General features: G+C 41.4%; 4 protein-coding genes across 4 annotated transcripts; 2 read left to right on the plus strand and 2 right to left on the minus strand.

The window, feature by feature from the left end:
• Positions 1-372: 372 nt before the first annotated feature.
• On the minus strand, positions 373-1965 carry SS1G_01682 (hypothetical protein; the record flags this gene model as incomplete). The annotated part of the gene is made up of 1 exon (XM_001597438.1): positions 373-1965. The coding sequence occupies one exon, from the start codon at positions 1963-1965 to the stop codon at positions 373-375; it is 1593 nt and encodes a 530-aa protein (XP_001597488.1).
• Positions 1966-2293: 328 nt separating this feature from the next.
• On the plus strand, positions 2294-4737 carry SS1G_01683 (hypothetical protein; the record flags this gene model as incomplete). Its single annotated transcript, XM_001597439.1, has 2 exons — positions 2294-2395; positions 2578-4737. The coding sequence occupies 2 exons, from the start codon at positions 2294-2296 to the stop codon at positions 4735-4737; spliced, it is 2262 nt and encodes a 753-aa protein (XP_001597489.1).
• Positions 4738-5623: 886 nt separating this feature from the next.
• SS1G_01684 (predicted protein) lies at positions 5624-8360 on the plus strand (the record flags this gene model as incomplete). Its single annotated transcript, XM_001597440.1, has 4 exons — positions 5624-5846; positions 5993-6680; positions 7125-7188; positions 7437-8360. The coding sequence occupies 4 exons, from the start codon at positions 5624-5626 to the stop codon at positions 8358-8360; spliced, it is 1899 nt and encodes a 632-aa protein (XP_001597490.1).
• A 2288-nt stretch (positions 8361-10648) lies between these two features.
• Positions 10649-11636, minus strand: SS1G_01685 (hypothetical protein; the record flags this gene model as incomplete). Its single annotated transcript, XM_001597441.1, has 4 exons — positions 10649-10964; positions 11059-11351; positions 11423-11510; positions 11563-11636. The coding sequence occupies 4 exons, from the start codon at positions 11634-11636 to the stop codon at positions 10649-10651; spliced, it is 771 nt and encodes a 256-aa protein (XP_001597491.1).
• Positions 11637-13475: the final 1839 nt, after the last annotated feature.

Genomic DNA, 13475 nt, shown 5'->3' on the forward strand with positions numbered 1-13475 from the left:
ACTACACAAACCGGCAACTAAGGCCTTACGCGAGGAGACTTTGAGAGGTGCATAGTTTATGTATGCCCTACTTACCCACATGCGATTCTTTTGCCAAAATGTGGGAAATATCATTTGCTATATATTGTAGGCAATCTTGATTGGGAGACTTCGATGTTAAAACGGGCTGGGTGAGAAAAGTTCATACAGTTGGCCGAAGGTTCAAGTTATTCTTTTTCATTGAATTTCTTTACTAGAAGAATTTAGGCATACGCAGCCTTTTTTTCACTTGGCCAATTCATCCGCCGGCGGGTGTGGGAGAGGCGTAGGCGGAATTATGTGGGTAAACTAAGAGGTAGAGCTCAGGATATCTATTACGTACAATCAGTAGCCCTAGGCTTCTGCCTTTGTTTCAGTGTCCTCTTTGATGAACCCATTTGCTCCATCTGCAACTGCCGTTCCATCACCAGCTAGCGGAGCAGCAGCAGTGGCGGGCTTGATATGACTGGCTCTCGCTGCTTTCTTCATTTGCCTTTTACTCATAGGCAACTCACTTTGTTTCTGTGCATTAGCCTCCGGTTCGCCATTGAAGTTCACCTCCCACTTTTCTCTCGCTTTCTTCTCATCCTCTTCGCTCCACTCCCTCGGCAATACCGCAAAGACCAGATACGAAGTGTGAGTCCTGACTTCTGGTTCCGTCTTATGTACTAATTTTCCTTCCTTATAAATCTTACCCTCCACCAAGCTCTTTATCAATGTTGCCCTTGTATTTGGATTCTGTCTTGGCATTTTGTCTGGAGCATCGCCTTTCTTGTGGAAACTTTGATGGCCAGTTTCAACTTCTAGTAATCGAGCAACGGCTTCTTCAACATTGGCTGGTGTAGTTTGGAGACCTCTTTGCACTCCATTATCGATACCTATTCTTTCCCTACGAATCTCAAAGCGCTTTGCAGATAATTCTACCATTTCGATATCAACCCAGCCAAGTTGTCGCATGACAGATATGGTTCGTTGGACTTGTTCGATGCAGGGAGAGAAAGTACATAGATGGACTGGTGCTTCGGGATTTAGAGCGGAAACGAATGGTTCTGAGATGGGCCTAGATGGTGCCAGCTCGCCGTTCGGGTTCTTAATAGGAGGCGGAGGAGACCTAGTGAGATGAGGAATTGCCAACCATGGAGCAGGTAAATCCAAAAATATAGATTCGGCCTTTGGACTTTTTCCATCCACCAGAAACCCTCCCTCGCATACATCTCGATGTGTAATCTCTACAAGTTTATCTAACCCATGCTCTTCTAATTCCTCAACCAGTTTTGCGTGTCTCGGTTCATGAAATTCGAAACTCCAGACCTTCCCCAACTTACGCTTCTTTGTTGTGTGTTCATCGGGATATCCGCTAAATACAGCTCTTGTCGATGCGTGTGTGAAAGATCCACTACCAGCTCCCGCTTCGATTAAACTAGTTCCAGGCCTTGCGCGTATACGATGTAAAATATAACTGTAATCAGGTGTGTATACGACTTGCGTTCGATGCGGTAATGAATTGGTCCAGTTTTCTGGCGTAGGTGGTAGGAAATGTATGAATCCGCTCCCGGCAGCTACAGCTTCCGTCACCTCCTTCGTTGCGCTGGTAGGCGTTGAGGATCCATCTTCCGCATTTTCTGCAATGAGTTCCGCGGCTTTGGGCGTATCGGCAGTTTCTACATCATCTCGTTTCCGTTTCTTATCACCTCTGCGTCCTCTAGATCCAGTGTCGACTTTTGATGCAAGTACTTGAGTTCCCCATGGTATTCCAATTAAAGTGGTATGCGGGAAAGATCCAAACCGAGTGTTGGTTACCTTTCCCTCCGCGTATCCTTCATCCTTTTCATCAGTGCTCTTCAGAATTGTTGGAGTTTGGAGGTCCCGTTTTAAATGTAAAATTGCCAATTGATCTGGAGAAGAAATTGCTCCAGGGTAGAGGAAGGGCGATCTTTTGGTACTCATTATGGCTAATTGTTGTATTTGTGATGAAGAAGCTCTAGACTTTCTCTCCTCTCCCGAAAGAAATAATTTTAAAAATGGACAAGGCTGAGTCGCAACCTCTCTGTAAGGCTGAAGGACACCTAGCTTCACGTTAAATTTATTTTCAGCCTAATAAGGTTATTCAACGAATCATGCAACTATCACACAAAGAAGTGACTCAATAGTTACCTTCATAATATTTCATGACTGAATGTTTCTTCATTTACGCTCTCTAAGATTTTCTACTTTCTCTAATTCTCCTATTCATGTTCTTACAATTCGAAAGTTTACGACAAATAAATTCTTAAAGATGGATCAATTGAAGGTTCACAACTCTTTGAAGCCTGGGGGTCCAGTTCCATTTGTTCCCATTGAGAAGGGAAAGGTCTCTTGGTATGTCTGCGGACCGACAGTATACGATCACTCGCATTTGGGACATGCTAGGAACTATGTTTCTACTGATATCATACGAAGAATTATGAGAGATTATTTTGGATTTGATTTGAAATTCGTTATGAACATTACAGACGTGGATGACAAGGTGGGATGGGCTGAATTCGGAATGGCGGGGCATTTCACTGATGACCTTGACAGATTATCCTCAAAGCCAGAAGACAAAAGCTATTGGAATTGGAGAAATCGAAAGCGTACACCGAATCTGAACTCGCAAAATTAGCGGCAGAAGCTTTCCAGTCCTACGCAACCGCAAATCTACCCGAATTGTTGAGAGATAGCAATCAACTTACGCCTAGCAACTATGCAGAAAGAAGAGACACGGCATATGGAAAGGTTTTGGCTGGTGGAACTTTGACTGGTGAAGGGAAACCTGGAGATGCGGAAGCTAAGATGAAGATGCACATCAGCAATCTTTCCTCTGCAGCGCAAGCAATACAGCAGGACAAAATTTTTGGCGGAGCAGATGAGATCCTCCTTCCATACCTCGATTCTCTGTATAAAGATTCGATAGATGCAAAAGATCATACAATTTTCACTAACGTGACACAATACTGGGAGGAACAATTCATGGAAGATATGGATGCATTGAATGTTTTACGGCCAGATGTCATTACTCGAGTTACCACCTACGTACCAAAGATCGCTACCTTCGTCGAGAAGATTATTCAAAAAGGGTTTGCGTATGAGTCAGATGGATCTGTCTACTTTGATATTGCAGCTTTCGAGAAGGCCGGCAATCCTTACGCGCGACTGCGACCAGAGAGTAGAAACGATAAAGCCTTGCAAGAGGAAGGAGAAGGATCGCTATCCAAGAATTTGGGTGGTAAGCGAGGGGCAGGAGACTTTGCTCTTTGGAAAAAGTCAAAGGCAGGAGAGCCAAGCTGGCCAAGTCCCTGGGGTGAAGGTAGACCTGGATGGCACATTGAGTGCTCCGTGATGGCGTCAGATGTTTTGGGATCGAAGATGGATATTCATTCTGGTGGTATTGATCTTGCATTCCCTCACCATGATAACGAATTGGCACAAAGTGAGGCATATTTCTGCGAACACGAGCATGGCCCACATGAGTGGGTGAATTACTTTTTGCATATGGGGCATCTTTCTATTGCAGGATCAAAGATGTCAAAGTCTCTCAAGAATTTCCAGACAATTCGTGATGCGCTGGCTACAGACTACACTCCAAGGTCGATGAGGATAGTGTTCTTGATGGGAAGATGGAACGATGGCGTCGAAATTTCTCCAGATATGAGGCTAATGGCGGACGCATGGGAAGCTACAGTGAATAACTTCTTTGTCAATGTCAAATCTCTTATAATTGAGGCTGGAAATTCCAGATCTGATGAAGAATTAAAGTCTCTTTCAATTCATCCAGAATTGCAAATAGCATTAGACAAGGCACAAGCAGACCTTCAGACCGCCCTCACAGAATCCTTCGATACACCACGAGCAATGCTTATTTTACAAGAGCTAATTAAAGAATCAAACGTTCATATTGGCTCGCACAAGAATGACCTTGATATTCAGGGACTTGAGAAAGTCGCTCGATGGATAACCAAGATTCTTGGCATCTTTGGCCTTGATGCGAATGCAACAGCGCCATACGATGGACTTGGCTGGGCTAATGCTCCCGTGAACAGCAATCACACCCCTGAGCAGGTTGTGGCACCGTATTCTGAGGTATTCAAACAAGTCAAGCGAGAAATTGAGGGCTTGTCTATACATTCAGAAACCCTGGATAGATTGCTCGCGATAGATGTTGATAACGAATTTTCTATAATCGTATCTTCGGGAACAAAGGATCAAGAAGCTCTTGCTTTACCATACATACGTGCCATTGCGAAGACTAGAGATGAGCTGAGACGAGTAGCACCAGGTTCCGAACATAAGAAACACATCTTATCGTTGTCCGATCGTGTTCGTGATAATGATCTCACAAATCTTGGAGTATATCTTGATGATAGGCCTGATGATCAGGGTTCGCTCATTAAGTTCATTCCAAAAGAAGAACTTTTAGCACAAAAGGAAGAAAAACTGGTTAAAGAAAGAGAAAAGGCAGCACAAAAAGAAGCCGCCAAGCTCGCTAGAGAAAGGCTGGAGCAAGAGAGGCTCGAGAAGGCCAAACTCAGTCCAGTGGATATGTTCAAGGATGATCGATTTAGTTCATGGGATGTTGATGGTATGCCAACAAAGACGAAAGATGGAGAAGATGTACCGAAGAGCGCATTGAAGAAATTGAAGAAGGATTGGGAGAGGCAGAAGAAAGCTCATGAGGACTGGAAAGCTAAGGCGCAGTCATGAGAATCGCAAATAGCAGCTGAATGAGAAAGCGAAAAGCGCAAAGCCCCGTCTGGCTTGAGATTATTGCTAACGATACTGGGTATCGAAGATATCATATGTGGAGTACCAATTCTACATTTCATTATAGATAAATAGAGAAATGACTTGATCTTTGGCTTGTTACCACCAATTGACACCAATTTTGCAATTCTTTCCTTGGTTGATTAATTGAATGACGCCGACCGCCATGCCACTGCTGTTGACTCTCGCTTCCCTCGAAAAGAAAGGGGGAGATCAAGATCCAGATCATAATTTATATCGGCTGATACAATGAAGGCACTCAACTCGTTTAGGGGTCTTGCAATAGAAGCATGCAGCGTTTGTAGAGAATCGAACATTTTCGCGGTAGTTCAGGAGAGTCACTTTTAGATTCAACATTCTGCGTTCAATCTTCCCGATCTCAACCATCTTCATTATATCTTTTTATATTTTTAGTGTATTATACCTAGGTAGTATGAGGGTATAGATCCGGTATCCCTTTCATCCACCCTAAAAGATTTACCCGGATATTTTCCGTCCACTTCCGGTCACCCGTATCCGCCAATACTGAAATTCCAGCGGCCAACCCACATCTTCGTCAACAACAACGTCCACCTGTTTCACAAATTGTACCCCAAATATCACATACATCCAACAGACCCGCCCATTCGCCATCTGCCATTCATAAGTTTCCGTCTTTTGCCGTCCACCTTAATGAGGTATGACCATCAGAACGTAAGTCGATATATCATACGATCGATAACGACACAATACCGAGACACGATACCGAGAAACCGAGAGACCGAGAGCGATACAGATGCGGATACAGCGGATACAGTCCTATCATCTCTAAGATAATTGTGTAATTATGGATAATGATCATCCACCTGCTTCATCTGATATCGCCTCCAATGCAAAATTGACCAATACTGCCGAGACTCCAGAAAATACTACAACTTCAGGAAGCTCTACGAGAGAAAGTCCAAAAGGAGCACCCCAGGCTAAATCAGCAAGTGGAAACCGATTTCAATGTCCTCAATGTCCAAAGAACTTTAGTAGGATTGAGAATTTAACTAGACATCAAGCAAATCGTGAGTACTCGTATCTACATTCTGTGTGTTCTTTTGCTCTCCCTTTTCTACATTCTACTTCCAGACTTTGTTCAATTGTTAGCAACTGCGCAAGCGTTAAGTTTGATAGTTACCAAGTCACGTGCTAATAACCTTTTTCAAATCAGATGATGTGGTGGGCAAATTTGCCTGTCCGATTTGTAAGAAGAGATTTACGAGAAGTGATTTATTGAGTCGGCATCGTCGAATACATAATGGCCCAGACAAACGTGCTGGTCCTTCGGGATCTCACGTGATGAACAATTCTGTCTCGCCTGTTGCATCTGAACCTCAGCCTATTTCCAACCTTGTCCATCATGATGAGAAGTCTAATAATGAGTTTGTATCTACGCTACCGCCCAGTATGCGATGTCAGGTGGCTCCTCATGACAGCTTACCACGTATCCAGGAGGCATTATATTCCGATTCACGCTCAGCTGCGACTCAGTCCCAAGGTCTCTCGAGCCTTGTTGAAGCTGCTTTGGCACCACTCCCTCCTGATAACTCACTCCATGCTCCAGAAAATTTCAATCCCAGTGCATGGGATGGTTTTATGCTTTACAATGATAATCCAAGTATCTACATGGGACCATATGATGCCGATATATCTTGGACACTGGACTGCTTCAGCCAAGATCCTTTGAGCAATATTGATTCTGACTTTGGTCTTGACTTTATCAAGTCCGATGCCCCTGGTCAATCGAGTGATTTGGATGCCGAAGGGGACGAGGAAGATTGGCCGGATAAAGTCAGTAGACTAGAAACTCCACCCAGATGGGGCCCGAGGGTTATTCCTAAACTAGGTCCAGAATCTTGGTATGCGGTTGCTCAAGAAGCTATATCGTGTGGATTGACAATAGGTCCAAGGCAAAAAGTTAACGATGTGTTACGATCGACCTTATTAGGCATGCTACAGATTGAGCTTCCTGCTCACTCAGGTGATGCGGTTTATGTGCAAATAAATATTTCTACATTTCCACCATCGGAAGTGCTGGATTACTTTCTTCGGCTTTACTTTAAACATGTGCACCCACGATTTCCTATTACCCACATCCCAACTTTCGATATTTTCTCCAGTTCTCCCCTTTTAGTATCATCGATGATGTTTCTAGGTTCATGCTATTCGAGGGCAGATCGCGGTCTCTTTTTGCGACTGTTCCACAATCGCGGAAGAGTAGCAAGCATGAGATTGCATGAAATTGAAGAAAAACACGTCAGTCAGCCCTGCAGAGCTGACGATTCAAGCTAACATTTTTTCAGCTCCGAATTCTTGACAACATTTTCACCTTATTTAACCTTTTACTCGCTGGAGCTTGGGGAGGTAGTAAGAAAATGTTTGAATTTGCAGAAGGTGTGAGGGGTATCCTGATAACAGCTAGCCGACGAGCGCGTTTGCTAGATTGTAGACCAATTTCTAGAGTACAGCTCGATCCGAGCTCGCTACCTAGGAATTCGCCACAGGAAATTGAATGGTTTTCCTGGATAGAGACTGAGAAAAGAAAGAGGCTTGGATTATCCATTTATGTATGCTTCTCCGATTTTTGATTGTTTTCCCTACTAACATTTGGAAAGATCCTCGACTGCCAATATGCTAGCCTATTTAATGTTCAGCCATATATAAGTAGAGCTGAAACCACAAATTGTGTCTTCCCATGTCCAGAACAACATTGGGAAGCACCATCACCACAGGCCTGGAATATCCTTTTGGGGCCAGCTGATATTCCACCTGCAACATACTATCTCCATGCCTTGAACGGCATCCTTCTCCATAAATGGACTAAGCCTCCTCCACCTGTTATCTCGACTACAGTGTTCGGCAAAACCCTTGTTCTTTATGGTATACATACTCTCATATTTGACTGGCGTACATCGGTATCTATGTTAAATCCTACCGGATTAATGGGCACAACGGGAAATCATGCACTAGACATAGGCGCTGGGCTTTTGAGCAGAAGGAAATGGTTAATCGATGCATTAGATTCATGGAACGAATGCTATGGAGAAAGTTCTGGTGAACATTCCATAGCTGGAAGATTGCTCTGCGCTTTGGGATATGTCAGTTTGGATGTAAGCCTCAGTGATGTTCACTTAATGGCAGGTCGATCTTCGAGTCGTCAAGATTGTGAATTCGCAGCAGTCAATCTACGGTATTGGGCCAACTCGGATATTGTAAGTGGCACAATGAAACATGTGTATGGAATGCTCAATCTATCCTACGAGTGCATTCGCATACGAGACGGAAATGTTGTAGACGGAGTACTAGGTACCATGGGACTGAACGGCAGGACATTGGAAGAAGCAAGCTATGAGATTGCGTTGTGTCTTTTTACGGGAGGATTGGTTTGCTGGGTTTATAAGGAGTTGAGGACGGGATTAGGGCCTCAGGAAAAGGAGGAAGTGATGGAGGGTATTAGGAGGGCGGGGAGGGGATTGAGGGGAATGAGGTGTTGGAGGATGGCCGAGATGTTTGGAAGAATTTTGGCGACCTTTGAGTGATAAAATATTGGCTGGCACCTTTAGTTGCGTTTGTAAACTACGAGTGACAGCGGGCTTACTTACTTGAAGAATGTTCCAGCAACATTATTCTTCTATGTCTAATATTGTTGAAAGGATGGTTCTTGTGGTGCTAGAACGCAAGAGGAGCTAGCCCCGATTAGTACTAGTAGAACTCTATATATATAGAGTTCTCTTATTGTAATTAGTTTCCTCTTCAGTCAATACGATTTACTCCGAATGCCTCCTTATTCTAGGCCTTATGCTTCCCATCATTCCTGTAAGAGGTCACTATTGATAAATATTTAAGATTTGCAATATGTAATTTAGACGCTTTAGTGCCGGGATGACATCTCGATTATATCGACTAAATGCACGGATTTTGTTCAGGAGAATATTCGAAAACATTTTTGCTTTACAGGAGCGCGGGTTATAGTAAGATTACCTCCCTGTCATATATTATGTGAGATGATAAAATCGCTGAAAGATGATAATACCTCTAGTGAGGTAAGATTTACCTAGTAATTATACAAGATTTTTGAGAACAGGTCTCACAGTTCTAGGGAATAAGTTATTTTTCGTGGTCTTACTTGGGAAGGAATGATTCGGTGATGTAATTGATTATTGATTTATTTTGACAGAAATTTGAATATTCTTGAGATTTTAGTACATTTTAGATATTTCAAATGGAATTAAAGAGTTGTGTTGTTAAGATTATTGGCTTTATTTAATAAGTTTTTTAAGCTTTGATGTTTTTGTCGTTTGATACATATATATGTGTATATATTTGTGTAGTAAGTAAATCAGATTCAGATAAAAAGACAGAGGTAGGAACGAGTCTTGAATATTCTTGAATTCGTTCAATTTTTATCTCCTGCACTGTGCAAGCACTTGTTCATTTCATTTCCGCACCTTATCTATCTCCATCCCATCTGTCACATCTCCTTCCTCCCATCTCCTTCGCCTCTTCAAACCAAAGTCCAACATTTCCTCAACGGACTCGGCTTCATACATTGAAATTTTCCCCTTGTTTTACCTCCTCTTCCTCTCCCATTGTCCTTCCCATACTTTTCTGCCGTGTATTCTACCAATGTAGTCTCAATCCCATGCATCACCAACAAAACCTCTTTTTTCTTTTTTCTTTTTTCTTTTTTCTTTTTTCTTTTTTCTTTTTTTTCTGCTGTACTTTTGCTTTTGATTTTCATTTTGGTTTTGATTTGTTCTTGAAGAGGTGGTAGTAGTATATTTTCTAGTTCTCGCTCGTGATTTTTACCATTTTCATTAGTTATGAATTCGCCTTTAAGCCACTTCATCTTTTGGTGATTTGGGTAGTAAATTGATTTGATTTTGAGATGGTATGATGGTTTGTTTGGATATAGATTGGTCCTGTGATATAACTAGGTATGGTTTAATAGTATATTTTTTCTTTCTTAAGCTTGGAGGTAATAGCTAAAGTGATATCAAATCCTAGCTAGAAATATAAATATGAAATTTTATATTAAAAGATCAAAGATTAAGAATTAGAGAAAGATAAAAATCTAGAAATCTCTAGAGATCTGGATGATTATTCAGATACTCGGTTTTGTGAATGGAGATAGTGTGGTGGATATGTTATTCTCTTTTTTCTTTTTTTTGATCTGCTTCTCAGAACAACAATAATGATGGAGTTTTTGATATAGTAGACCTAAGTTTCTTTTGATTTGGCTAAATTTATTTTACTTTTTATATTATTTTCAGACTCCTACGGTCTTTGGATATCTCTCTTCTATGTTCTATTCTTCTGGTAGGCGACAGATTAGCATAGTTCTTAAAAGTTTCGAGGCCAAGAGACACCCGTGTATTTATGAATAACAATGGTGATTTTTTGGAAGCTTGCCTTTGAGCTAGTCTAATTAATCTCTAGCGGTGATATTACGCTGCGATGATGATAATCAAGCATTCAAAAAGAATGTTGTTGTTGGTGGATAAAAGGGAGGGCAGAATTTCTTCAAACTATTCACAACTTCTAAAAAGTATATTCGTTCTAATCAATAGTTGATTTTATTCAAGTACCAGATTCTGTTTTATTATTTTTATTCAATGATATGATATGATTCAATCACGACTTGTGTACAAAAGGTATTATAAGAATGTCGTTTAAAGAACTTTTTTGGTATATCTAGGGCTAGAACCGGAGACGTCTCGCCTGGAAGAACTTGCAGAAGAGTGAGCTAGATCATGGTCAAAGGTGAATATTCATTCATTTACTCCAAAAAAAATAAGCAATAGGCAGATAAATTACTACAAAGTTATTAATTCATAACGATTCCACCATCAATAATCAAAGTCTGTCCTGTCATATAATCACTATCTGGACTCGCCAAATAACTAACACATTTCGATACATCTGTAGGAACACTCGTTCTTCCCAGCAAGATAAGTTCATCAGTATACTTCTTGATCGTCGTTCCTTTCTCAACACCTTTTGTCCTTCCAAGTTCCTCATCTATCAAATCCCACATGGCTGTTCCAACTATTCCAGGCGCATAACCATTAACAGTAATCTTATGTTCAGCCATTTCCATAGCAAAGGCTTGAGTGAAGCCTCTTACGGCGAATTTCGAAGCACTGTAGTGTGAGAGCAAGGCAAATGGTTTAAAAGCAACAATACTATGAAAATATTCAATAAACCATGCGAGGATTTCTTTTCAGTTGGACATACCTAGCAGCACCTATTATCTTTCCACCTCCACCCTGTTTAATCATTTGCTTGGCAGCAGCGCTATAACAATTAAAAATACCAAAAACATTCACGTCGAACATTCTCCGAACCTCATCTTCAGAGAGCGATAAAAGCGATTTGACTTGCGCAATCCCAGCATTCGCAACCATGGCATTCAAAGTCCCTAGATTCTTAACCGAGGCTTCAACCAAACCATCCACTTCGGCACGTTTGGAAACATCCGCAACGTGACCGTATGATGCTCGTCCCAGATTCTGGATCTCTTTCACCGTCTTGAATGTATTAGTACACTATACTATCCTATTCTGGAAATGGAGATATTTCCCGGGGCCGAAGGACAAACCTCATCAATACCCGCTTGATTTGCAGAAATATCATTGATGCAAACATCGAAACCATCTTCGGCTAATCTGATCGCGATAGCTTTACCTCTAATACTTGTTAACCATGATGATTTCACGAGGGATTAATTCGAAATCTTACATCCCCCGCGCGGATCCAGTAACAATTGCCGTTCTTTTTCCATAGTCTCTCGTTACTGCAGTACTACTTGCCATTCTGATATGATGCGGATTAATGCGGATTCGGGTTCTGGGTATCGTGCAAATGGCAGATGTGCCCTGGTGAAAGGGCTTGAGGAGCGATTTCATGGTTGGGATGAGATTGGGAATAGGTGATATTGCTGTAAGGATGGGTAGTGCAATGGTAAATTCATTAGATGAATATATTCTGTATACATATAAAGTGATTGTGCCAGCGATAGAGAGGGGTAAGATAAGATTCGCGGGGTAGTTGGGTTATCTACTCCACATATATCCCATGTTCTGATGTTAGTTTCCTATTGGTTATTAGTTGTAAGCTGTGCCTGTGCTTAATATGTCTCGGGTCAACAACGTACGTATACGTACTTATACGTACTTTCCCGCTTGTCAGCTTGTCAGCTCGAAAATAGGTATTCTATGGTAAGAGATCTATGTGAAAGAGATCTCTATATCGATGCCAAAGAGCTCTTTCACATTTTAATCACTGTCAAAACTGTTTAAATGTGCTTAAACATAATGGTAGATTGTTAACATTATCAATTTGACAATGGAAAGTTAAATAAGTTTAGATATACCCAATACGCACACCATATTAGTGTGAAGCAACATGTAACAACCTTATCCAAAATCCAATAAATCCTCTATCAAAAAGCAGAATAAGAAAAAACAAGACCATCCACCAACTAAAATACCATCCAATACCTACTCTCCTACCCACCCCTCTTCAATAATGAGTGAATACTCAAACCTCAAATCCCCAAATAAGTGAATACCCCCAACACTTAACTCCAACACATATCCCTTCTCCTATATTTCCACTCCCATCCCCCAAGTCCTCTCTGTATATAAAACACCCCTCCCCAACCAATTCCAACCCCCAATCTAAATGCGAGCTCTTCCCAGCAAGTGGGCCATGGAGCTACTGAGTAGATAGGAGAGATATAGCGTTGTGGACGGTGATTTATCTACCGACTGGGTAGGGAGGCAGGTGATATATCTTTTCATGATTTGAATTTGGGTATTAATTGTAGGATTACGATTTTTAGATCTCCTTTATTGTTGGCATGGGATGGGATAGATGATGATGATAATGACGGTGATAATGACAGCGAGAAGTGGGAATTCGTGAGGAGTAAGAATCGATAGTAAGAATACTAGATGTATAACAAGAGGATGAGAAGAGATCAAATATTGATGCGACGACGATAGCTATAGGATAATTACCTAGTAATTGCCTAATAGTCAGTTTCATAATAAGTATCTAGAAGATAATATTGATATTAACATTGCCATTGCTATTTCTAAGCTACTGTCAATACCTACTGTCAGCTTCTAGTATTCTTATTCTTATTCAAACTATAATATACAATAAGATCTTACTAAATTCATTCCAACAGCAACAACAAAAATATTGCAGATTCCAGCCACTTAGTCTATCGCGCTGAAAATTTCCTTAAATCAACTGGTGGGATTAATATTTCAATTGCGAGGAGTTTTAATTTAGGGAGTAGAAGACTGTAAACGTGAGCATAACAATATATCTACTAGCTAGTGGCCAGTAATATCCTCCCATAGCTTACTACTAGTCCCTCCAAGCCTTCCATCAATCAACTGCATATTGCCCAGCTAATACATAAACCCACCTTTCCTCAATGCATCCACAAGACCTACTGCTACATACCTTACCTACCTACCCCCGGATCAGCCCATCCATCCAGCCATCCCGGTAAAGTTCCATCACATTCGAAGCCATCCGATTGGCCGCTTTTTCCTTCCTACCTACCTACCAAAAACCCAACATGACAATACCTACCTAACAACCCAAAAATCACAACATGAAACAAACATACACAA

This window comes from Sclerotinia sclerotiorum, genomic scaffold (genome assembly GCF_000146945.2).
Source record: "Sclerotinia sclerotiorum 1980 UF-70 scaffold_2 genomic scaffold, whole genome shotgun sequence".
In the NCBI taxonomy this organism is placed as follows: domain Eukaryota; kingdom Fungi; phylum Ascomycota; class Leotiomycetes; order Helotiales; family Sclerotiniaceae; genus Sclerotinia; species Sclerotinia sclerotiorum.